This window comes from Somniosus microcephalus, chromosome 6 (genome assembly GCF_052327205.1).
Source record: "Somniosus microcephalus isolate GS21.2 chromosome 6, FLI_Smic_1.0, whole genome shotgun sequence".
Classification (NCBI taxonomy): Eukaryota; Metazoa; Chordata; class Chondrichthyes; order Squaliformes; family Somniosidae; genus Somniosus; species Somniosus microcephalus.
Window position 1 is genome coordinate 192,340,208 of NC_140992.1, and position 26,217 is coordinate 192,366,424.

The window sequence follows — 26,217 nt, forward strand, 5'->3', positions numbered from 1 at the left end:
CAGCACTTACCCTGACAGAGTTGTCCTGGCTCGATGTAGCAAAGATGTGCTCGTTCTCCGGGTGCCAGTCCAGCCCATGGATTTTTGACAAGTGAGCAGCTATATATTCCACTGCTGTGTTAGGTTTCTAGGAAAAAACGAGAGGGGTCTTGTCTAGATCATATTTTAAAACACTTGTACAGCCTCTCTGTTTGAGGCAGAAACCTTCATAAAGCCTCAACCACCCCTCCTTGCCAGATTCAGAACTTTTCCTGATAACTCTCTGTATACCTTCACTGCTCTGGAAAAGCTGATGACCAGTGCACTCTATACATACCAGTCTATACACAGGTAGATTATACCCACTCCCCGGTGTTACACCTGTCCATTCCATTACCTCATCCAGCATTGTTGTTATTGTCTGGCTTCAATCTATTACCAACAGCAACGGCAGACAATGGCAACCCCCAACAATTTTCCTTGCGACAGTATAGCATCTTTCTTTTTCTAGTCAGCTGTGGCTCAATTGGTAGCGCGCTCACCCGAGTCAGAAGGTTGTGGGTTCAAGTCTCACTCCAGATACTTGAACATAAAATCTAGGCTGAAACTCCAGCGCAGTACCGAGGGAGTGCTGCACTGTTAGAGGTGCCGTCTCTCAGATAAGACGTTAAACCGAGGCCTTGTCTGCCCTCTCAGGTGGGCATAAAAGATCGCATGGCATTATTCGAAGAGCAAGGGTGTTATGCACAGCGTCCTGGTCAATATTTATTCCTCAACCAACATCACTAAAATAGATTGTCTGGTAATTATCACATTACTGTTTGTGGGACCTTGCTGTGCACAAATTGGTTGCCACATTTACTATATTACAACAGTAATTACACTTCTTAAAAAGTACTTCATTGGCTGTATAGTGCTTTGAGATGTCCTGAGATCGTGAAAGGGGCTATATAAATGCAAGTCTTATTTTCTTTAAATCGACCTCCATCATTTCTCTCTTTTTGTACGAGTTCAAGGGCCCTTTCTTCTTGCCAACTAATTTTTAGCACATATCTGTAGTACCACATCTCAAACGTTGTCGCTCTTCCTACTTTAGTTTTCACATCTGTGCGGTGCTGTCGACCACACTTCAGCATTCTACTTATCAGCTGGATTCTTTGGTTGCATGATAACATTGTCATGGTATTGAACACTTCTTGCGCAATTGCTATTCTTTGTTTAACTTCTCTGTTGCTTCAGCTGTCTGATGTTACTGAACTGTCAATATAAACAATTTTAATCGACTCACGCCATATCCACATTGTTTACTCTAAAAAGGTCAGTTTTTCCAGAGGTCCTCTTTCTTTGCAGTTATTTATTCCCCTAAAAGGCTGGAGAATTCCCCTTGATCCATATTCTTTGGTGTGGGAAAAGGCTGCTCCATGTCTTACTACGTTTTCTTTCCTGCACAAATACCTGTGCCAACAATTTACTAATTGAAAAAGAAATGCAATATATTCAAGGAAAAATATAACACACAATTTCCCCCAAGTGTCCAGGTTTTGTAAGACGCAGAGATTAAAATTTCAGTAGTTGAAGCTATGTCCAGGAACCCACTGTCCTCAACCAGCTCAGCCTTGGTATTCTCTAATAGCCATTAGTTCATTTTGGCTCGTCAGCCTTCTTCCAGCTCTCACTCTCGCCAAAGGGAGGCTGGACGATGCTGGCCACACTTTAGACCCGTGTCTGCCTGAAGCATAATTCACTCTGGAAATGAATCACCTTTCCATCTACAAGGGGGAAGGGAAGAGGCCAATGCAATGCACAGCTCCAACACTTAATGTGCACCCCCAATCCTTTCAGTGAGAAATTTCTTCCACCATCTTCACAGCTCTCTCAAACCAAGAAGTTACTAAATTAGTCAGGAGCAATTAGTTTTGTGCTCTGGGATTCTACCCATTGGGAACTGGACTGAACCAGAAACTCACTGCTCTTGTGAACTCCATCGGTCATGCAAAGGCTATTCAAAAAAACTAATTCAGAGGGGTCCAAATGTTTTTTTTTAATTAATCTGCCAGTGCACACAAGCGCATTGTCTCGGAGGCTCAGCAGGGGCTTTACCTTCTGCACCACTCACCCGCTTGTCCCAGATCCGGACATCTCCGTCATGGCTCGTTGCCAAGCAGCACGGGTTCTTTTTGTTCCATTTCACCTGAGAGGCTCCAGCTACACAAAATGTGGAAAAGAGATAAAGAGTAAGAGACCGCTTGCGCAATACAAGTAAATTACAACCACTTTCTCGTCACTTGCATTGTTTAACCCAGTTCCCAAAAACATTCTTCCTTAATCTCCTTGACACAATGCAGTAGTGATTGCACCAGCTTTGCACAGAAATAGAAAATATTCCCACTGGACCAGCCCCAGCACAGCAACAGCCATGTTACTGTAAGAAAACCTATCTTGAGGTTTTTCCACTGCCGTTATTACATTTATCTGATGCAGAAGTCAACTACATTAATCATGTGGGGAAACCCAAGCATCTTTACATACCGCTCTGCTGTATCTTTCAACTTTCATACAATTCTCAGGTTAACTCTGGCAAACAGGGACGAGGGGCTTCCAACTGTTTGGTTGGTTTGCATGGTTTTTCCAAATATTTGGTGGCCAAACCCATGAGTCTCACTCTTTATAAGTTACCAGTTTAAATACACCAAGTTATATACTCTATATAAGGGTTGTAATGCAATGAAGGCAAGACTGATAATCAAGTCGATTAGGTATATTAGATGCAGGAACAGAGTGACTTGGGGGTTTATTTACAGAAATCTTTGAAGGTGGCAGGACAAGTTGATATGGCGGTTAAAAAAGCATACGGGACCCTTGGCTTTATAAATAGAAGCACAGCATACAAAAGCAAGGCAATTAATCATTGGTTAGGCCTCAGCTAAAGTATCATGTCCAATTCTGGGCACCACACTTTAGGAAGGATGTCAAGGCCTTAGAGAGGGTGCAGAGGAGATTTACTAGAATGGTACCAGAGATGAGGGACTTCAGTTATGAGGAGAGACTAGAGAAGCTGGGATTGTTTTCCTTAGAGCAGAGAAGGTTAAGGGGAGATTTGATAGAGATGTTCATGAAGGGTCTTGATAGAGTAAATAAGGAGAAATTGTTTCCACTGGCAGAAGGCTCGGTTTTAGAAGACACAGATTTAAGGTAATTGGCAAAAGAGCCAGAGGTGAGATGAGAAGAAAATAATTTTTTTCTTTTTACGCAGCAAGTTATTCTGATCTGGAATACACTGACTGAAAGGGTGGCGGAAGCAGATCCAATAGCAACTTTCAAAAGGGAATTGGATACATACTTGGGGAAGGGGAAAAAATTGCAGGGCTGTGGGATTAATTGGATAGCTCTTTGAAAGAGCCGGCACAGGCACGATGGGCCGAATGGCCTCCTTCTGTGCTGTAAGATTCTATGATTACATTAGTAGGTCTCTAGCAGCTAAGTCGTCACTAAATTAGTTAAGCACCATTATTTTTGAATTAAGGGCAGTTTTATGCTGTGGGATCCTGGGCACTGGGAACTGAACCAGCACGGTGGCATAGTGGTTAGCACTGTTGCCTCACAGCACCAGAGACCCGGGTTCGAATCCGGCCTCGGGCGACTGTCTGTGTGGAGTTTGCACATTCTCCCCGTGTTTGCGTAGGTTTTCTCCGGGTGCTCCGGTTTCCTCCCACAGTCCAAAGATGTGCAGGTTAGGTTGATTGGCTATGATAAATTGACCCTTAGTGTTAGGGGGATTAAATACGTGGGGTTACAGGGATAGGGTGGGATATGTGTTGGTGTAGGGGTTACGGGGATCGGGTGGGATATGTGTCGGTGCAGGCTCGATGGGCCAAATTGGCCTCTATCTGCACTGTGGGGTTTCTGTGTTGTGAAATCCACTGCCTTTGTGAACTCCAACAGTCAGGCAAAGGCTATTCAAAAATCAAATTCACAGGGCTGCAAATATTTTTGTTTTAGAAGCTGCTTCTGCACACAAGCACACCATTCAATGCTTTCACCCTTAGCAAGAATAAATGCTGGCCTGTCACGTTCTATGCGTCAGCTTCAATCCAATTTCACATCCCAAGAAATGCTCCTGTTTCACCATTTGACCCATTCCCCATCACTTTTCAGCACTCTCTGCATAATATGATAAATCCAGTGTTTCTCCCATCTACCCAGTATCAAGCATCCGTGTACAGGTCAATCTAAATTAGGCTTGAGTTTCACTGGGAAGCCAACTTGTATGTGCAATTTACTAGGCTTTAACTACAGTTTTGTTTTATGTGGCAGGTTTAAATTGGGAATATACTACTTAATCTGTAAATTATGCAAAATGGACATTTTCAGGTAAAAACAATGCCACGCACAAACATGGATACACAAGTATTTAACACAATTCTTCTTATTTTAGGACACACACTCATCCAGATCTACTTTCTCCGACACAGCAGTGAGTTTTACCCTCAGATCTCAGCATAAGAACCTAAGACGCAAGAGCAGGAGTAAGTCATTTGGCCCCTCGAGCCTGCTCCGCCATTCAATAAGATCATGGCTGATCTGATCTTGGCCTCAACTCCACTTCCCTGCCCGCTCCCCATAACCCTTGACTCCCTTACCTTTCAAATGAGGTATGAGGCCCCTTTTCAAAGTCACTGGTCAAAGCTGCATAATAGTGCAGGGTATCATAAAGGGGCCTGCTCAGTCAAATTATAATGATATATAAAGATTGCATGCAAGACTGTGACTGGAATATGCTTCATGGCACATGCAAGGGGGTTCTTCAAAAGAAACTAGCCATCACGTCAAAAGGAAATGGAGCTATATCTAGTTTCTTTAGTTCACTTGTTTCAACTGTTTCACTCCACATAAGTGGTGACAGAACTCCATAGAGCTGAATTACCCACAATGTGCTCATCCAAGTCTCAGTTTAAGAACTCTAGGAAATCAAAATACTGTTACTTTGGTTTCAGGAAATGGTTGAAAACATTGGTAAATGCTAAATACTACATTGCTGTTTATCTGCCTATTCACCTTGCTTCCATGTATATTAGTCTCGTAATAATTTTTTTTCGTATTTTAGCCTGAACTATATTGTCTGTAAGCATTTTACCACCCACAGAGATTAGTTCAGTACTGTGAGCATCCAGTTCATTTTTTCCGACATGTTACCCAGTTTTTGTTAATCACAAGACACGTTACTATGTGCTTTAAATCACAGTTTCAGCTCATAAAGGGACATCAGTCCACTTATCATAATTGCAATTTGCCATGAATATAGTGTGGGTTGGGTGGGGCCCCAATTGTAACAGAACTGCCAAATTCTTAAGAAACCTCATTGCTTGCCATGCTAGTGCAGCTGCACACACTACTCACCTACAGCTGACAACGACACTGATGGCTTCCGTGTGTCCCTAAAGAGAGAGAAACACCTGGTTAGGGGAACTCAAATCTTGATTGGAATAGCGATAGTTTAACATTCAGACACATCAATACAAAGCTCACCTTTACAACCAGGCCCTATATGATGCTCAAGTCTCCCAAGAGAACAACAGTGATTGAGAACCCCAAATACCAATTTCTCACCAATGATAATCTTATTAATTTTTTTTGAATATACACAGCAACCCCCATCACTAATGAGAAAGTTACGCCTACCTGTAGAGTATGTTTGCCCAATATGGAGTACACAGTCTCTCCCTGCAGAGACACACCCTATATACCCAAGTCCAGTGAGCTTGGGTACAAGTTTGCAGAGCCAAGGCTTAGGAACCCCCAGGTGTACACAGCAGTAGTGTTAGTGTTTAACCTGATTAAACTGCACAACTTCCCAATATTGAGCATTGGTATGCTTCCTACTACTTGTCCAGCTAGGGCTAATTTATCTGATGGGGCACTGGCCTCTTTCCATTTCTCACTAACAATGACCTTATGGATGGGTATCACACGAACACACTAAAGGCTCCACTAACCGAGGTGAGTCATGAAAGTGAACAAAAATTGCAATTATAAACCTAGTTCCGACCCATGTATCAGACTTCGTAAGTGTAAGAAATGTACACTCTCAATGACTGCTTCACAAAGTCAAAAATGTTTCTCCAGATGGACAGCATGGTGTGGAATGGGACATTTCTGTCTTAAATAAGCCAACCCCAGTCACAAAGCCAAAGGCTGAAATTCATAAGATAAGAGCAGCTGCATCTATAAATGATCTAATTCTTCCAGTACTTTTACATTTGCAAAGAGAACCTGATTTATATAGTACCTTATCATAGCAATATAAATATCTACATATCAATGATATATCAGAAAAGGTGAGTGATCTCAACACCGTAATGGAATTCAACAGGTGCTGACATCTAAAACTAATTTCAGTGAAAATGAACATGACATCATCTTGCAATCAATGTTCCCTCCAATTTTTTGGGGGTCGCGTGGCCCATTCAAAATTCCATGCATGCATGGTTTTTCCTATTTAAATGTCGGTGAGCCAGCTGCGCAGGAGCTCCAGAGCGCTGCGTGGCTGTGTAGCTTACAGGGAACATTGCTTGCAACCCCCAAGCTAGCATAAAACATCCACTACTGAAACACGAAAAATTTACAGAGCTATTGGGAAAGAGCAGGGGTGTGGGTCTAATTGGACAGCTCCTTCAAAGAGCCAGCACAGGCACAATGGGCCAAACGGCCTCCTTCTGTGCTGTATGATTCTATGATAAGAATTCAATCCCCTACCTTCTCCCAATAATGAGAAGGATTAAACCTCTCCCCTCCAACACCACCCCCCCCCCCCCCCCATTACACAGGATTATGGTAGTTACACCAGTCCTCGTCACTGAGCAAGCCATCAGGCCCAAACAACCTCTCCCCGCATTTGCCACACCATAGGAGTTCAGGTAGTCTCTCAGAAACATCCCCAAAGTGCTTTACATACAATGAATTACCTGGAATTGCAACCATTATTACTGTGTGTGTGAACTAGTACATCCAGCACTTTATTCAGCAGAACAGCATGCCCACGTTTACATACTCATAATTCAGAACAAAAAGAAAAATAATTGCCTTCTTTCCGACACCAGCAATGTTTCATAATTTCTCCCCCCCCACCCCCCCGACCAAAGCCCTGGACTTACTTGATGTCCCAAATGTAGATGTAGGTGTCAACAGAGCTAGTCACAAGCAGCTCAGGTTCAAAGCACGACCACTCCAAATCACTACAAACAAGGGCATACAAAGAAAACAAATTTTAAGAAAAAATGGTTAGAAAACCCCACTCTAGGAGAATGACCCTTTCTCCATGACTAACTGAACATGAGCACGAGCATACGCACACAAATTCAATAATCAACAGCCGCAACCTCGTCCCAACCCAAGTCCTGCTCACCTTCCTACACAAATACAAATACTGACAAGGACAGTAGCTTCAGGCTCCAACAGCAGTTTGCAAGTCCCAACTCCTTGCCAGAGGCTGCTCAAGGTCACAGACCTTTACGACAGGAGACAAGATCCAACATGAAGCCAACAAAACAAAAAAAATCCCTCCCTTCCCTGGAGGAATGTCAATGAGACTGTTTCAGTTACTCAAAAAGCCAACTTAAATTGAAGAGAATAAAACAATTGCTTCAAGCAGACAACTGTTAATTATTATTCTAACAGTATCTGCAATACTGTAAGAAGGACCAGTGCAATATATCCACACTACTTATGAAGGGGATGTAATTCTAAACAAAATACCTTATAACGCGAGTATGACCCTGCAGTGAAGTGTGGATCTCGCCATTTCCATCATGCCATTTGTATAGGTCCACTCGCTGGTTACACTGAAACACACATCCAGATATCACCTCACATCAACTACAAAATAGACACTGCAGCAATACACTGTCTCAGCCAGCTGAATCAGGGTTAGAACTCCACCCTTTTCGCTGGAGACCAGTGCAGAACAGTCAACAGACATAAGATATCATTCAACAATTTTAACCAATTTGTTTGTTTGTTTTTTTTAAAGCATTTTTTTTTTACAAGCATTTTAAGATTGATGCATTAGGAGTCACAGGAAACTCACTTTTAATGAGCATGCTTAAAAGATTTCCTTAAAGTCCTTACCAATTCTGAAGAAAGATATGCAGCCAGTAAACAGTCTCCAAATTAGAGAACTGGGCACCTTATTCATACAAGGTATATTGTTAATGACGCTTTTCACCCCCTTGTCGCAAACACATTGCCAGCACTGAAAGAACATATTCAGAGCTCCTCTTGTTCTCATACAGTATACAGCATGGCCCTTGCTGCTCTGTTGACAGTCAACAATACCTTAAGTACTAATAAACCGAGACCATAACATTTGTGCAAGGACAAAGAATGAATCACAGCTGTCATTACATAAAGGGGGGAAGTTTAACTGCCCAAGACGGGCAGGAGAGGGGTGGGATTAAATTCGTAAAAATGGGAAACCGAAACTCAACCCACTGCAAACATGCCTACTTCTGGTTTGACCGGGACAGGTTGGGTTTGGGCAAGTACCTGCTCTCAAGAGGCAGATCAGGAATTATAATATTTAAATGAGGCTACGTGCCTCAGATTTTAGCATGATAGTGGATTTGATAGCTGCGGGCCGGGTTTCCCAGGGCTCGTAAACCCAGCAGGTGAAAGGAGGAGAGAACTGCTATTAGCTTTTGCAGGAATGCTTCCCCCACCCAGTCCCACAAACTAACCTACCGCGATCCGCCACCCTCCCTGCGATCAGCTGACCCCCACCCCCCCCCATGATCCGAACATCAGCCCCCTGCAATCCAAACTTCAGCCCCCCCGCCGCGATCGGCTATCTCCCCCCACGATCTTTTTTTGTACATTACCGATTTGACCAATAATATTATTTAAAAATTGCCTTATTTTGCAATGCCTACAGCCTAACTGCCTAAACTCACAAATACCAGAACTGATGAAAGGTCACATTCTAAACAAAGAATCATAGAAACTTACAGCACAGAAGGAGGCCATTCAGCCCACTGTGCCTGTTTGAAAGAGCAGTCGTGCTTAGTCCCACCACACCCCACCCCAGCTTTTTTGTCCCTAACCCTGTAAGTTCCTCATCTTCAAGTACCTGTCCAACTCCCTTTTAAAATTATTTATGGAATCAGCTTCCACCGTAGAGCGTTCCAGGTCCCGATAAATCGGAGTGAAAAAATCTCTCCATGTCTCCCCTCTAGATCTTTTGCCAATGACCTCTGGTTATTGACCCACTCGCCAGAGGGAGCAGTTTTTCCTCTGTAAAAACCTCTCATCATCTTGAAAACCTCAATTAGCTCACCTCTTAACCTTCTCTGTTCCCAGGAGAACAGTCCTAACTTTTCCAACCTCTCCTCATAACCAAAGTCCCTTCATCCCTGGTAACATCCTGGTAGACCTCCTCTGTACCCTCTCTAAGGCCTTTACATCTTTCCTGAAGTGTGGTGCCCAGAATTGTCCAAAATACTCCAGCTGAGGCCTAACCGGTGATTTATAAAGTTCTAGCATGATGTCTTGGCCTTTATATTCTATGCCTCTATGTATAAACCCAAGTAACCCATGTGCTTTTTTAACCACCTTATCAACTTGCCCTGCCACCTTTAAGGATTTGTGTATATGGACACCAAGGTGTCTGCTCATCTACACTTTTCAAAATCATGCTGTTTATAGCATACTGTCTTTCCACATTTGTCCTCCCAAAGTGCATCACCTCACACTTCCCCACACTGAACTCCATCTTCCATGCTTCTGCCCATTTCAGCATCCTAAAGTCTACAACTATCCTCATCACTATCTACTACGTCGCCAAAGACATTAACCTGTCTTTCTCAGATTCTGATCAGCCTGCTTTGCATTTCCAGCATTTCATATTTGAGATTTCCAGCATTTATAGTTTTTTTTTTTATCTCAGTAATATTTGTGATATTTTTACCTTCACTCTCACATGTCAGGATTCCCAATCAGCTCAACCCAATGTAATACTTACTGAAGCTGCAAAATAGTGGGACGAGGTCTCATGTGGGTTCCACTGCACCGCCCCGATGTCCCACTTGCTCTGCCTTGCAATCTTTCTTGGTACTTCTGAAGGAGCATCTAAATTTATAACATACAAGAAACGGCGCCTGTGAAGAAATAAACATTGACAGTGACGAACCAAAACTGCTGCATTCACAAAAAGGCAGCCTACTCCACCTCCCCCCACCCGAGTAATGAAAAACTGTTCCTAAATGAGCATAATTGCACATAGGCAGAGTGACTGAAAATACAGAAAACATGTTCCCGCTCTTGTGGGAAATTTAGATTAAAAATGTTTAATATTCCGGCACAAATGGCCATCTCCTATCTTGATTGTGGAGTAGTGGGACATGGCCTTGTGCTCCTAAATTCCCACACATTGCTGTGTTGTTTTGTGCAGAAGCACCCAGCAGATATCGAGCAGTTCCCAATAGGTAGAGGCGGAAAATGAAGAGGACTGTCACTCACCTCCTCATGGTTGCTTCAAAGTGGCAGTGGCAGCAAGGACTGCTGTGGATCGCCCACCTGAGCATGACTGGATGAAATGAGTCTGGGGCAATTCCTATTCGGCACAAGTCCAGGGCACACAGCTGCCCAAAATTCAGCACAATTTGGCGCTCAATTTTTAATCATAATCAGACACTCCATGAGGTTGGCTGAGGCATGAAGTAGAGAAATCGACACTGACATAATAGGGGGCACTCTGAGGTTTTAACAAAAGAGGATTGAATGAGGTGGGCATTTTCAGTATAAAAGTACCATTCCCAACCTTAGAATGCTAAAAATAAATCAGTAAAAATCTACACGCACTGCCCCACCACAAACACAGTGAGGGACTGTAATAGATCTTGCCTCACACAACTTGACGATATAGTTATGGGCACATCAGGGAGCACCTCCATAATAAAATCTTGGGAATGGTCTGGATGCCACGCAAAAGCTGGGAAATGACTCCTCCACGGGCGTCTCTGTCTGGCAGTTTTCATGAATAAAATAAAACAGGTATAGGACTGCAAGACACCAGTGATGGTACTGAATGTACCATGAAAGGAGACACAGCTATCAATATCCTTTTCTCTCAGCACTGATCTGCCCTTCAGTCAGAGGCCAGCAATCCCTCAGTAATAAATGACATTGTAGTTTCATAACACTACTGAATCACACAGTGTACATTACTCAAAGCAAAAACAAGGAGGTGCATTAAACATAGCACTTTTGTTTCTGGGTTCGGAAGATATTCAGGGCCTAACTAGAGCCTCCCTTCCCATTTCCTAATTTATATAAGACTGCAGGCTTAGATTGACTATGATGATACTAAACTGTAACAAGAACATTAACAGGCCTATAATCAACAGGATAATGTAGAGTTGTGTGCTGCTGTAGATTCCCCATTTCAGAAAACAGGCTGGTAGGTAACAGGCTGAGGATGTGTTCATGGATGGAAACTAACACCTGGTTTACACTCAGTTACTACCTATCCCTGGACATTTGCTTACCCAGAGAGCACTGCAAGCTGGCCGTGGCAGTTCACAGACATCGCAGTTGCCTAGTATTAAAAATAAATTACAATTAATATTTTAAACAGACGTGCATCAAATAAGAATAATGTACTCAAGCCTAGTTTTTATACATATATATCACTGCCAAACAACAACTTGTATTTACATAGCACCTTAAACATCCCAAGGCACTTCACAGGAGTATTATAAGACAAAAGATTTGACACTGAGCCACATAAGGAGAAATTACGGCAGGTGACCAAAAGCTTGGTCAAAGAGGTAGGTTTTAAGGAGCGTCTTAAAGGAGGAGGTAGTGAGGCAGAGAGGTTTAGGCAGGGAATTCCAGAGCTTAGGGCCTAGGCAACAGAAGGCACGGCCACCAATGGTTGAGTGATTATAATCAGGGATGTTCAAGAGGGCAGAATTAGAGGAGTGCAGATATCTCAGGGGGTTGTGGGGCTGAAGGAGATTACAGGGATAGGCGAGGCCATGGAGGGATTTGAAAACAAGGATGAGAATTTTGAAATTGAGGCGCTGCTTAACCGGGAGCCAATGTAGGTCAGCGAGCACAGTGGTGATGGGTGAACGGGACTTGGTGCGAGTTAGGACACAGGCAGCCGAGTTTTGGATCACCTCAAGTTTACGTAGGGTAGAATGTGGGAGGCCAGCCAGGAGTGCGTTGGAATAGTCAAGTCTAGAGGTAATAAAGGCATGGATGAGGGTTTCAGCAGCAGATAGGCTGAGGCAAGATGGAGACAGGTGATGTTACGAAGGTGGAAATAGGCGGTCTTAGTTATGCTGCGGATATGTGGTCGGAAGCTCATTTCAGGGTCAAATATGACACCAAGGTTGCCAACAGTGTGGTTCAGCCTCAGGCAGATGTTAGGGAGATGGATGGAGTTAGTGGCTAGGGAATGGAGTTTGTGGCGGTGAACAATGGCTTCGGTCTTCTCAATATTTAATTGGAGAAAATTTCTGCTCATCTAGAACTGGATGTAGAAGAAGCAGTCTGACAACTTAGAGACTGTGAAGGGGTCGAGAGAAGTGGTGGTGAGGTAGAGCCGGGTGTCATCAGCGTATATGTGGAAACTGACGCTGTGTTTTCAGGTGATGTCACCAAGGGGCAGCATGTAGGTGAGAAATAGTAGGGGGCCAAGGATAGATCCTTGGGGAACACCAGAGGTAACGATGCGGGAGCAGGAAAAGAAGCTGTTGCAGATGATTCTCTTCTACGATTGGATAGATAAGAATGGAACCAGGCAAGTGCAGTCCCACCCAGCTGGACGACGGTGGAGAGGCATTGGAGAAGGATGGAGTGGTCAACCATGTCAAAGGCTGCAGACGAGTCAAGAAGGACGAGGAGGTATAGTTTACCTTTGTCACAGTCACAAAGGATGTTCAAGCACCCAAGAGAAAGGGAGGTTGGAGATGGGGTGGTACTTTGCAAGGACAGAGGGGTCAAGGGTTGTTTTTTTTGAGAGGGGTGATGACGGCAGATTTGAGGATGAGGAGGACAGTACCCGAGTGGCAACCGTTAACAATGTCAACTAACATGGGAGCCAGAAAGGAAATGGGGTGGTCAGCAGTTTGGTGGGAATAGGGTCGAGGGAGCAGGAAGTGGGTCTTATGGACAAGATGAGCGCGAAAAGGTCATGAGGGGAGATTGGAGAGTAATTGGAGAAACTGTATAGAATTTCCAATCAAGCACAAAATGATCCCAGTTGTCCTGGTTTGTGCACTTACAGAATATGGTCAAGTTTCATCTGTACATTGCAGTAAGCCAATCAATTTGTATGACATGTTTAGCTCAATGTTTGTGGTTACTGAACAACTGAAAAACACCATTTTAACCAACTGTCTTAAATCGACATTTCATAGCATTCCTAATCTTGGTTGATTGGATCCAATGTTTAGAAAATCTAACCCACTGCTACCAGAGTGTAAGTGCTACTGTAATGAAACTACGTTTGCGTGCAACATTTCTGCCCACTTGCTTCCATCTCAAAGGGACCAATTAAATGGATTTCACAATCAACACTCGCAAAACCCTCTAGTGGGTAAAGCCACTGACCATAAGAACATAAGACGTAGGAGCAGGAATAGGTCTCGAGCCTGCTCCGCGATTCAATAAGATCATGGCTGATCTGATCTTGGCCTCAACTCCACTTCCCTGTCCGCTCCCCATAACCCTTGACTCCCTTACTTTTCAAAAATCTGTCTATCTCCACCTTAAATATATTCAATGACCCAGCCTCCACAGCTCTCTGGGGAAGAGAATTCCAACGATTCACGACCCTCTGAGAAGAAATTCCTCCTCATTTCCAATTTAAATGGGCGACCCCTTATTCTGAAATTATGCCCCCTAGTTCTAGATTCCCCCACGAGGGGAAACATCTTCTCTGCATCTACCCTGTCAAGCCCCTTCAGAATCTTATATGTTTCAATAAGATCCCCTCTCATTCTTCTAAACTCCAATGAGTATAGGCCCAACCTTTCTTCATAAGACAATCCCTTCATCTCCGGAATCAACCTCGTGAACCTTCTCTGAACTGCCTCCAATGCAAGTATATCCCTCCTTAAATAAGGAGACCAAAACTGTACGCAGTACTCCAGGTGTGGTCTCACCAATACCCTGTACAGTTGTAACAGGACTTCCCTACTTTTATATTCCATTCCCTTTGCAATAAAGGCCAACACTCCATTTGCCTTCCTAATTACTTGCATGCTAACCTTTTGTGATTCATGTACAAGGACCCCCAATCCCTCTGTACCTCAGCATTTTGTAATCTCTCCCCACTTAAATAATAATTTGCTTTTTCATTTTTCCTACCAAAGTGGATAACCTCGCATTTTCCCACATTAAACTCCACCTGCCAGATTTTTGCCCACTCACTTAGCCTATCTATATCCCTTTGAAGATTCTTTGCATCCTCCAATTTGCTTTCCCACCTATCTTTGTATCATCAGCAAATTTGGCTACATTACACTCGGTCCCTTCATCCAAGTCATTAATATAGATTGTAAATAGTTGAAGCCCCAGCACTGATCCCTGTTACAGTTTGCCAACCTGAAAATGACCCATTTATCCCAACTCTCTGTTTTCTGTTAGTTAGCCAATCCTCTATTCAAGCTAACCCCGTGAGCTCTTATCTTGTGTAATAACCTTTTATGTGGCACCTTATCGAATGCCTTCTGAAAATCCAAATGCACGACATCTACTGGTTCCCCTTTATCCACCCTGCACATTACATCCTCAAAGAACTCCAGCAAATTTGTTAAACATGATTTCCCTTTCATAAAACCATGCTGACTCTGCTTGACTATATTATGATGATTTTCTAAATGTCCTGCTACCACTTCCTTAATGATGGACTCCAGCATTTTCCCAATGACAGATGTTAGGCTAACTGGTCGATAGTTGCCTGCTTTCTGTCTCCCTCCTTTCTTAAATAGGGGTGTTACATTTGCGGTTTTCCAGTCCACTGGGACCTCTCCAGAATCCAGGGAATTTTGGTAGATTACAACCAATGCATCCACTATCTCTGCAGCCACCTTTAAGACTCTAGGATGCAGGCCATCGGGTCCAGGGGACTTGTCCACCTTTAGTCCCATTAGTTTGCCTAGTACTTTCTCTCCGGTGATAGTGATTGTTTTAAGCTCCCCCCCACCCAATAGCCCCTTGATTATCCATTATTGGGATGCTTTTTGTGTCTTCTACCGTGAAGACCGATACAAAATACCTGGAAATGTCAGCCTAGATTTTTGTGCTCAAGTCTCTGGAGTGGGACTTGAACCCACAACCTTCTGACCCAGAGGAGAGAGTGCTGTCCACTGAGCCATGGCTGACATTGGAGAAGTTCCAATGCAACATAAACAGACCTCACAGTCTCAGGTTTAATTCCAACTGTGCGAGTTGGCCAATTTCAGCCACTGAGGTACAGAGCACCCCCTCCCCCACCGCGCAATTCACACATTGGAACCATTGTTTCAGCAACTACCCTAGATACAGTTGCCAGCTCGTAATCAAGGTCAGAACAGAGATGTGGACACACCATTTAGAATTAACCCTTCACACAGAGGGTGGTGAATGTGTGGAACAGACTAATAATGGAAATGGATAGCACAGTCTAATTCAAGGAGGCATTGGATTTTTTTTTTGGTGGCAGAAGCAATAAAAGACTTGCATTTATATAGCACCTTTCACAACTTCAGGATGTCCCAAAGCGCTTTACAGCCAATTAAGTACTTTTGTAGTCACTGTTTTAATGTAGGAAACACAGCAGCCAATTTGCACAAAGCAAGTTCCCACAAACAGCAATGTGATAATGACCAGATAATCTGTCTTAGTGATGTTAATTGAGGGATGAATATTGGCCAGGACACCGGGGAGAACTCCCCTGCTCTTCTTCTAAAACAGTACAGGAAACTCTCGATTTACCGGCACCTAAATAACCGGAAATCTCTGTTAACCGGCAAAATTCAGGAGTAGGTTCAGGTAAGTTTTACTTCATATTAGTGGCCGTTCCTGGATCTGTGGCTGTGTAACCGGGGCTCCTACACCAGGGACGCTTGGTCTGTGGCCGGAGTTCCTGCACCTGTTGCTAAGCAACAGGGAAGCCTGGATTTGTTGCGGTGTACGGAGCTCTCGTACCTTTTAACTATACCTCTCTGTAATCCGGACTTTTTGATAAACCGGCACCACGCCGGTCCCGTCGGTGCCAGATAAAAAAGTTTCCTGTAGTACCATGTGATCTTTTACATCCACCTGAGAGCAGATGGGGCCTCAGTTTAACGTCTCATCCGAAAGGCAGCACCTCTGACATTGCAGCACTCCCTCAGTACTACCTTGAAATGTCAGCCTAGATTTTTTGTGCTCAAGTCTCTGGAGTGGGACTTGAACACACAACCTTCTGACTCAGAGAGAGTGAGTGCTATCCACTGAGTCACGGCTAACATTAGAGAAGTACAAGAGATATAACATGACATTTTTCAAACTTTGAGATTGGCCAGATGTAAAGCAATGGTCTTTTCCAGTCCAATAATCAATTAGCGTGTAACTCCTCATGCCTGTTTTCTACAAAAACCATCTATATTAGGAACATCTCAGACTCAATTCCCATTCTGTAGAAAGTTAGCTGATCCCAGCTAGTCCAGAGGTACAGTGGTGTTACAATTGGCCTTAAATCCCCTGGACTAGGAAGGGAGAATCAGGCAAAGATTCCACTGATGTTCACTACATGGGCATGGATATTGGGTAAGGACAGAATAACACCCTGAATTCCTATAGTTGAATAATCTGCCTGCCAAGGCTCACACATTAATAATGGCCACCTGGGAAAGGTACCAGTAAGATGTTAACATGTTTCGAAGAGGGAGACAGAAAACTGGTGGAATTTTTTTTTTTTTTTTTATATATAAAAACAGCAAAATTATCTAGGCGCCTTGACTAGATTTTAATTAAATACTCACTCCAATGCATTTATCACTAAGTATATATAATCCTCTGTTTTAATAACACCTGGATTGTTTATGAAGTAGATCATACAAATGTGCCAGATATTATGATCATACAAATAAATCAGGCTTATTTCTCCAACAAGAAATGTAATGGTTAGTGAAAATGCACACAGCTTATGGACACCATACTCCACTTTTCACAGACTGCCCATTAAGAAGCCAAAGCACTGACACAAGTGGTTGGTTACTGTTACCAATTAAAGAAAAAAACAGCAGGAATAACTAAGAACCCTCAGTCAGCATCTTTCGTCTTGGGACCATGCAAAAGAATAGTTTCAATAAGCCAAGTTTCAAATCTTAACCAAAAACAGATGTGCAATTTGCAATGTGTGCAGAATAGTTTGAAATTCCTCATCCATGCCTTTGTTACCTCTAGACTTGACACTCCTGGCTGACCTCCCACATTCTACCCTACATAAACTTGGTCATCCAAAACACAGCTGCCCGTGTCCTAACTCGCACCAAGTCCCGTTCACCCATCACCCCTGTGCTCGCTGACCTACATTGGCTCCCGGTTCTCAAAATTCCCACATTCCCCGAAAGTTATGGATAAAGGGACCCCGTATGGACAAGTTATTAAAAAGGGTACCCAAAATGGCTTCTGTAACCTCGTGACCAAAACCGACAGGATCTTAAAATCAAGGCCCTGCAAACAGGCAGGCCCTGAAACGAAATCTAACATGCAGGAATCTGTGAAAAGACTTTGTAAAGCCAGACAGAAAAGTAAACACAGAATATGCATTCTTCACCTTGGAACAGATCAAGCCAGGATGGCCCTAATCTGAAAGCCATCTACTCTTTGCATAAATAATCGGTAACAGCTCACAGGTAGCTGCTAAGTCAGGAAACCCGATTAAGTTTCATAAACGACAAACAGCCAGGATATTGAAGCTATTATACCAGGAGACAACCGCCCCAGAAGTCGTTAAAGTTAATGGCTGTAATCATTTTAAACGAGCCCGCCAAAAGTTAAAGGACTGACCTGATTTGGCGCGCAGATAAGGGTGAAGAACCAGGTATAATTGTAGGCCCATCGGCAGTGATCGCTCTCTTGCTTTTAGCTCTTATCTCTCAGCTCTTGCCGCTTGCCTCCTGCCCCGGGCTCCTGCCTCTCGCGCCTCATGGCGGGCCCTCTTCTCCCTCCCCGCACCGCTCAACACCAAGGACGCCCAGAACCCGATTCGAAAACACACAGGCCACAAACGGGCAGACGAGACAAGACGAAGAAACCGATAAGGGCAGAGAAGGGCAGCGGGAAGACGTGTTGGGGGACAAACGCCTAGTTATAAGCTGGCATTTGATAAATAAGTTGGCGTTGAATGCATGGACAGTGAAACCCCAATTGACGAATAAAGTTGGCGTTCGAAGCATGGATAGCAGCGTCCATGACGAATAAACTGGCGTTTGAAGCATAGGTAGTAAAATCAGTTTGACAGTATAAACCGCCAACCGAGCCCCAACCGTTTTTAAAAACCCGTCAGCAACCAAACCGCCCGAGGAAGACGACCCATCGCGACTCGACGACGTTAGCGGAGGAAAAGGAGGGTGATTCGTATAAACAACTTCAGCGCTGCGCCCTGTGACCACGTGGCGACGAAGTACCCCAGAGGACAGAAAGAGTGAACCTCAAAACCCAACCGGTTAAAACAACAGGTTTCGAATTGGTGAGCATGAATTCCTGGCCCCTCATAGCTTAATCTAGTTAGGTATTAGGGGGTGGGATAAGGATAAGGGGGTTTTTAATGTATTTGTTTCCCTCAATGTGCCGTGTGTTCCCCATTCCCATATAAGTGTAATTGTTTATGCCTGTATTCATATCAGTAATTCTTCAATGAGATTCTGTTTTATTCTGCTTTTAATAAAATTTTGGTTTTCTTGCACCAAACCACTTATCTACTCGATTTTCTGTATCGCCGCCTGTACCTAAGTCCGGTGTCTAGAACCCAGGGGTGTGGGAGCGATTCGAACCGCTCAGACAGTCAGAGGCGAAGCTGATTGGGCACACGCCACCCCCTACACGGTGAAGCAACGCCTCAATTTCAAAAGTCTCTTCCTTGTTTTCAAATTCCTCCATATCTCAGTAATCTCCTTCAGCCCCACAACCCTACCCCAGATATCTGTGCTCCTCAAGTTCTGCCCTCTTGAACATCCCCGACTATAATCGCTCAACCATTGGTGGCTGTGCCTTCAGCTGCCTAGGTCCTAAGCTCTGGAATTCCCTGCCTAAACCTTTTCGCCTCTCTACCCTCCTTTAAGACGCTCCTTAAAACCTACCTCTTTGACCAAGCTTTTGGTCACCTGCCCTAATTTCTTATGTGGCTCAGTATCAATTGTCTGTCTTACAACACTCCTGTGAAGCACTTTGGGACGTTTTACTACGTTCGAGGTGCTATATAAACACAAGTTGTTGTAAGTTAAACCGACCACCCCAATAAGAGGATTGCCTATTTAAGGAAGAACGGACGTGTTAGTCCCGCGCGTGCGCAGTCGCATTAACTCGGCTCGGCCCGACTAGCCCTCCGCCCGCAACCGCAGCGCTCACCAAACATGACCCCGCAACACCAGGAGTGCCACGACTGCTTTGTGTGGACTTACCTGCGAGTCCCTAACCTCCACCACCACATTCTCACTGCTCCAGCGAGCCGCCATGTCATGGAGCCAGCGATCAACAACAACACCATGCGTCATTACGCCGGACGTAACATGCGCCGCGACGTCACTACTACCCAACATGCACCGCCCACGCCGGGCCCTCCCAAGCAACAGAGGCCTGCCTGTCAAGAGTCTGTTGATGCCAGTTCATGGCGTGTGCACCAAGGTGTATCCCAACTCTGCACACTGACTCCACATATACCTGGATTCGAAAACTCAATGCAAGACGGTCCTAACTGGGCAAGTTTTGGGAAGCTTGCTGGTTTAGGGACAGCCATAGGAACAGGAGTAGGCCATTCAGCCAAAGGGAACATAGGAACAGGAGTAGGCCATTGAGCCCCTCAAGCCTGTTCCACCATTCAATGAGGTCATGGCTGATCTGTGATCTAACTCCATATACCCGCCTTTGGCCCATATCCCTTAATACCTTTGGTTAACAAAACGCTATCAATCTCAGATTTAAAATTAACAATTGATCTAGCATCAGTTGCTGTTTGTGGAAAAGAGTTCCAAACTTCTACCACCCTTTCTGTGTAGAAGTGTTTACTAATTTCACTCCTGAAATTTGGAAACACTTAATTTTTAGACTATTCTTCCTAGACTCCCCAATAGTTTCTCTCTATCTACACTATTTGTTCCCTTTAATATCTGGAAAACTTCGATCAAATCACCCCCTAAGCTTCTAAATTCTAGGGAATCCAACCCTAGTTTGTATAATAGTGTGAAGTTGCAGTACTTGCCCACTAGTTAACCACTAAACATGCCAGAAAAATGTAGGTCTTGTCCATTCACGTGTACTCTTTGGTGCACACAAAAAACAAATAAACTTAACTTATAACTTTAAATGAAACTTAATCAATTAAATTAAAATTTGGTTGCCGGGGGTGATGAAGCACTCCAGTCCCCGCGGCGCCCACCGGTCGCGGAAGGCCTCAAGCATGCCGGTGGACACCGCGTGCTCCATCTCCAGGGCCACCCGGGCGCGAACATGGCTGCAGAAGAGAGGCAGTCAGGCCGAACGACCCCCTCGACCGCCCACTGCCTGGACCAGTTGATGGCCACTTTGGCCAGGCCCAACAGCTGTCCTATGAGGAGGTCCTCCGATCTGCCCGCTCCCCTCCGCACCGGGTGACCAAAGATCAGGAGCGTGGGACTGAAGTGCAGCCAAAAATCGAGGAGCAGCCCCTTCAAATAATGCCATTCGAGTGTAAGTGAATGTTTAACTACTACTAAGTGTGGTGTCTCATTCCTACATATTTTAATTACTGTTGGAGATTGAAAACATTTAAATAAAATGTTTTATTTTTTACTTTTTCTTTCTGTCTCTTTTATCTTTCTTAATCCCATATTTCTTTCCCTCTCTTTATTTCACTTTCTGTACATAATTTGGCACTGAATTAAATATTCTAACTTACACTTCCTGGTTTAGACTGAAGAAGGGTTTCGACCTGAAACGTTGACTCTATTTCTCTCTCCACTGATGTTGCCTGGCCTGCTGAGATTTTCCAGCGTCTTCTGTTGTTATTTCTGGTTTAGACTGCGGGGTTGATTTTAATTGAGCCGTGAAGCGGGCTTTGAGGCGTGCGGGGGGTTAAAATCGCTAAAACTGGCAGGCGGGTCCCACCCCCGCTCCGTTCCCGACCCCGAGCCGTTTTAAACCAGGCGTGTCTGATGGTCCCGAATCAGTCCCGCCTCCAACAGGCGGGACTGGTCTTTAAGGCCCTTAATCAGCAATAATTGGCCTTTATAATGCCATTTTAACAGGCCCTTGCATTTTTAACCCTTTTCCCACGTAAAACACGCCTGATGGGATCACACCTGTGAAACCTGGCGTGAACACTATTGGCTTGCTGACTATCAGCTGCAGGTCAACCATTAAAAAGAGGAGATTTGATCAGTCATCATTTGCAGGTGGCAGGACTTTGTTGTTTCAGGCCTGGGGCAACTTTTACCAGGCTTAACCACACCTGTGGAAGGTTGGAGCCTCACACACATCTCCAGTGTGAACTCCTGGGAAACCCCTCTCGCCACCTTCACTCAACGCTTCCTCAGCGGAGGCATATGCCAGAAGTATGGGAGCCATTTTTCTCCTTCCCTTCTTGGCATTAGAGGAGCTCGAGCACCAGGCGCGGCAGCAGCAGAACCAGGAACAACAGCAGCACCAGCAGCAGCAGGAGTGACAGGCTGCTGCTCACCCACCTGAGGCAGCACAGGCCAGAAGGGGCCAGCGCATGGAAGCCCGTTGGCGCAGGAGATACCCCCCAAACAGGGCCTACAGACACAGGGTCAGCTACCTCAACATGACTGAGCAGCAGTGCCAAAGGCGGCTCCAACTTTCGCGACAGGTTGTGACTGACATCTGCGCAATGATACAGCAAGACCTGCTGCCCAGAGGACCAGGTGGACACTCCTTACCAGTGGCCATCAAAGTCACCACCGCACACAACTTTTTTGCCTCAGACTCATTCCAGGGATCATCAGCAGGCACCAGCGGCATCTCCCAGTCGGCCGCACACACTTGCATCATGCAGGTAACCGATGCCCTTTTTGCCCTCGCGCACAATCACATCCATTTCACCAGGGATCGCACAAATGTGACGGCGCGAGCGGTTGGATTAGCTCATCTGGCAGACTTTCCAAGGGTGCAGGGCGTCATTGACTGCACACCTGTGGCCCTTAGGGCACCCCATCGCAATCCAGGTATTTTTGTCAACCGCAAGGGCTTCCACTCCCTTAACGTTCAGCTGGTGTGTGACCACAAGAAGGAGATTTTGCATGTTTGTGCCAAGTACCCTGGCGGTTACCATGACTCCTTCATACTGCGCCAGTCTAGTGTGCCTCCGCTATTCAGGCCGCCAGACCAACTTCACAGATGGCTACTTGGAGACAAGGGATATCCCCTGAGGACTTGGCTAATGACGCCGTTGAGGAGGCCAGCCAACGAAGCTGAGGAGTGCTACAACTCCAGCCACATTTCCACCAGATCCATAATCGAGCAAACCATCGGCTTGCTGAAGATGCGCTTCAGATGCCTGGATAGATCAGGTGGAGCCCTACAGTACTCAGCAGCCAGGGTCTCCAGAATCGTCGTGGTTTGCTGTGCACTCCACAACATGGCACAGCGTCGTGGCTTGCAGATTCCTGAGGACCAAGTGGCTCCTCACATACCCTCCTCAGATGATGATGAGGAGGAGGAGGAGGGTGAAAACGAGCATCCTGCAGAGGCCCATCAACCAGTGGCAGCATTACGCAAGAACATTGCTGCCCGGGATGCAAGGAACGTACTCATCCTGGCCAGATTTGCTTAGCCGAGTAAATCAAACTCTTTTGCCTCGCAGCTTCTTACCTGAGCATCGACAATGGCCAAACCCTGCGGATTCCTAGCTATTTGACCAGCATCCTGATAACTGCAAGTAATCATAAGCCCTCAATATGAAAGCCCCATTCGCAAAATGACACACGCCAGAACTGCAACAGTTGCCATCAGAATTTTTATGCACAAGAACCAACTGATGGCATTTTTACAATATACGCAACATTTCACCCAAGTGACTACCCTTGTGACTACTTGTGCTTTATTTTCCTCTTACGCATGCTCCTACGTAGTGGTTCCCCTGTGGCTTCAGCAGATGTGGAGGCCCCTTCCTCACTTTCCTGCTGCTCCTGTCTCGACACCTTTGGCGGGCGTCCTCTTGGGTGGCGAGCTGTGAGGGCTCGTCAGCAGTCTGCTGCTCCTGCGGCTGTGCAGGGGTTGAGACGTCTATCTCACTTGGGTGTGGACTCCGGCGGGGCTCTGACCAAGGGCTCTGCAGTGGCATGGAAGTGTGAATGCTTGGAGGGGAACCCCCACTTCCTTGAGGCCTGCCACCAACCTCCCACTCATGGGTCAGCTCCCCCTCCGCGCCTGCAAGTGGCTTGAGAGCACCTTGCTGCACATCAGGGGGGCCATGGGGACCCGTATCTGCAATGGCAGTCCTACTCAGAAGGACTTCCATGAAGGTCTGGTTTCTCTGTTCAATAGATGCCCATCGCTCCTCAAGAGATGTCATTCTATTCTGAACACTCACCATGTTTTCCATACCCTGGCGACTAACCTCCTCCATGGCCATAGCCCTCCTCTCCTCTACCGTAGCCAGCCTTACCACGGAGGCAGCAATCATTTCCACGTAGGTAGCCATCCTTTCCATGTTGATGCGTTCATGCGCCACTGACTCCACAAAGGCTCTGCTCATGTTCGCTATGGACTCCTCCATTCACTCCACACTTGCAGCGACCCTAGAGACAAAACCTGCCAGAGACTCTTGCATCTGTGCATGGAGTTCCATCACCTCTGATCTTATGGATGGACCCAGAGGCAGAGGATCGACATGCAGCTGAGCCGAGCTGGCAGAGTCCTGCGCCCTCCGACGAGGACTCCACTGCTGTCCGTCTCCACAATCTGCTGATGCTCACTTGTGAGCTGTGATACACCAGGTGACAACACTACTCTATGTCCCGAAGGTCCCTCCGAGGTACGAGTGTCTGCGCCGGTGCTGGGTGCGCTTATTTCTGCTGACGTTGCGCCCTCAGAGGTTGCAGATTCCTCTGAGGAGTCTGGAATCTCAGGCTCTTCCTCCTGCACAGTGGGGACGGGGGCTCTCGATGTTCCTGTTGGGGAGTCGAGGAAAAAGTTAGAGATGTGATGCCAAGGTTACATACACATTGCATTTTGCAGATGATCATAAGTCCATATGATGTAGCTTCAGAATCATTATCAGCGACTCATGCAATGTCAATGAGAGAGATGGAAAACTATCTGTCACCAGCTTGCGGGGATGCACCTGTCTGTCCTTCCCCAACTTCCGCATCTGTATCAGCCCCGACAATCTCCAGGACGGCTTCCTCCAAGGGGTTGAGCTGGGCTAATGAGGGTGGCCCTCCTCCTGTCCTGGCTCGCTCTCTCCTGTTGTGAGCTCTCTTCTCCTGCAATGAGGGAGACAAGTGGAGGTTGAGTGAGAATGAAGGAGTGAGTGTAGAGATTGCATAACATAGATACTTAGAAGGAGACAAAGATGGAGTGAGGTTGCAAGACGAAGGGCCCTCCCTGTGTGTTGTCAGTTGTGTTCAAAGCATCAGAGTGAGAGGGAGTGTGAGGGCTGCATGGTCGAGTAGTTAGGTGAATGTGAGCATAGAGAGAGAGGGAATGGCTATGGGTGCATGGATGTGAGTGTCAAGTGGGATGTGGAGGAAGAGATTGCTAAAGCAGAGTGCTGGTGAGGAAAGGCAATGGGGATCAGATTGAGGGTGATGGAAACTTCATACTTACTTTTCCAGTGCAATGAAGGTCATGGAATCTTTTCCTGCACTGCATCCAGGTGCGCCGTGTGAGCCCCAAGGAGTTGACTTCCCCAGCCACCTGTAGCCACACAGCCTTGGTCTGACTGGGAGGCCTCTTCCTCCCAGAAGAAGGGAACAGGACCTCCGTGTGGGCCCTCGCCCCATCCAACAATGCCTGCAGTGATGCCTCATCAAATTTAGGTGCAGCTCTTGACCTCCTGCTGGCCATTGTTCCTGCAGGCTCCTGTGCCATCATAAGGGGAAAGCTTGGAAGCCTGCAGAGGAAGCAAGGCTTGCTGTGGACCTTAAATGCAGCAGCAATGATGATGTCATCGGAGGGGACTTGCAGTTATGAAAAACCCATTTGCAAAGGCTTCCCCCACGTTGGAAATCAGTTGGCCAATTGAGTTAAAATTGCATCAATCTCACACATCCGAAATTCGGGGAACCCGACAATTGCCCACACCTGAGTTAAAATTGACCCCTGCGTGTCTTAGTAAAGATTCTTAAATCTGATTGGTTAAGGAGAAAAACAGTTGCTTGCCCTGTTCACACAGGTCCCAGATCCCCAGGAGAGGGCATCGCCCTGTTTTGGATTTCTAATAACTGCAAGTTCCAATTCTAAAGCCCACAGAAAATCTGTGGGCAAGTGTAAATGTAATGAACGGCTGGCACTGTTCGCTCGCCGCTGACCGCAAAATCCGGCCCAATATGTTCTCAGTGTAAATCCCTCAGTGTAGGAGCAGTAAATTTTATTGGCCCAGATTTTATGGTCAGCAACGAAGGGACGGTGCTCACCACGGACCTCGAACAAAGCTGCCCACAAAGATTTAGCAGGCTCTAGAGCATCGATTTCCTCTATTCCGACGAGACTTTGAATCTGGTGGTGTCTAGCAATAGTGCAGGCAGCAAGTTGGCTGATCAGCCAATCAGATTGAAGAATTCTCACAGACCGCAAAGCAGGAGGTAACCAAGGATTATAATTCACATTTTAGGACATTATTTTGTTTTCCATACAAAGATTGAGACGTACACATGGGATTAAGGTAGAAGCTGAAATATCATAAACAAACATTAAAAAAAGTAAAATAAAAATTAATTTTTATTGTTTTAAAATCCAGAATTTTTTAATGTTCTTCTGAGGGAATGCGATTCCACACTTATAAAATGCATTTTTCAGGGCCAGAGAGGTTGTTCAGCAGTAATGATGACT

At 45.5% G+C, this 26,217-nt stretch overlaps 1 protein-coding gene across 2 annotated transcripts in view; it reads right to left on the reverse strand.

The window, feature by feature from the left end:
• Nucleotides 1-19,739, reverse strand: part of wdr59 (WD repeat domain 59) — a 66,888-nt gene extending 47,149 nt beyond the window's left edge. For both annotated transcript variants that reach the window (XM_085991122.1, XM_085991121.1), the window contains exons 1-8: nt 19,632-19,739; nt 11,517-11,566; nt 9,992-10,127; nt 7,732-7,817; nt 7,131-7,211; nt 5,377-5,414; nt 2,096-2,184; nt 11-127 (exon numbers count right to left, since the gene is read on the reverse strand). In XM_085991122.1, coding sequence (XP_085847248.1) covers nt 11-127; nt 2,096-2,184; nt 5,377-5,414; nt 7,131-7,211; nt 7,732-7,817; nt 9,992-10,127; nt 11,517-11,566; nt 19,632-19,724 — 690 coding nt within the window. In that variant the 5' untranslated portion in view covers nt 19,725-19,739. The remainder of the gene's footprint in view (nt 1-10; nt 128-2,095; nt 2,185-5,376; nt 5,415-7,130; nt 7,212-7,731; nt 7,818-9,991; nt 10,128-11,516; nt 11,567-19,631) is intronic.
• Nucleotides 19,740-26,217: the final 6,478 nt, after the last annotated feature.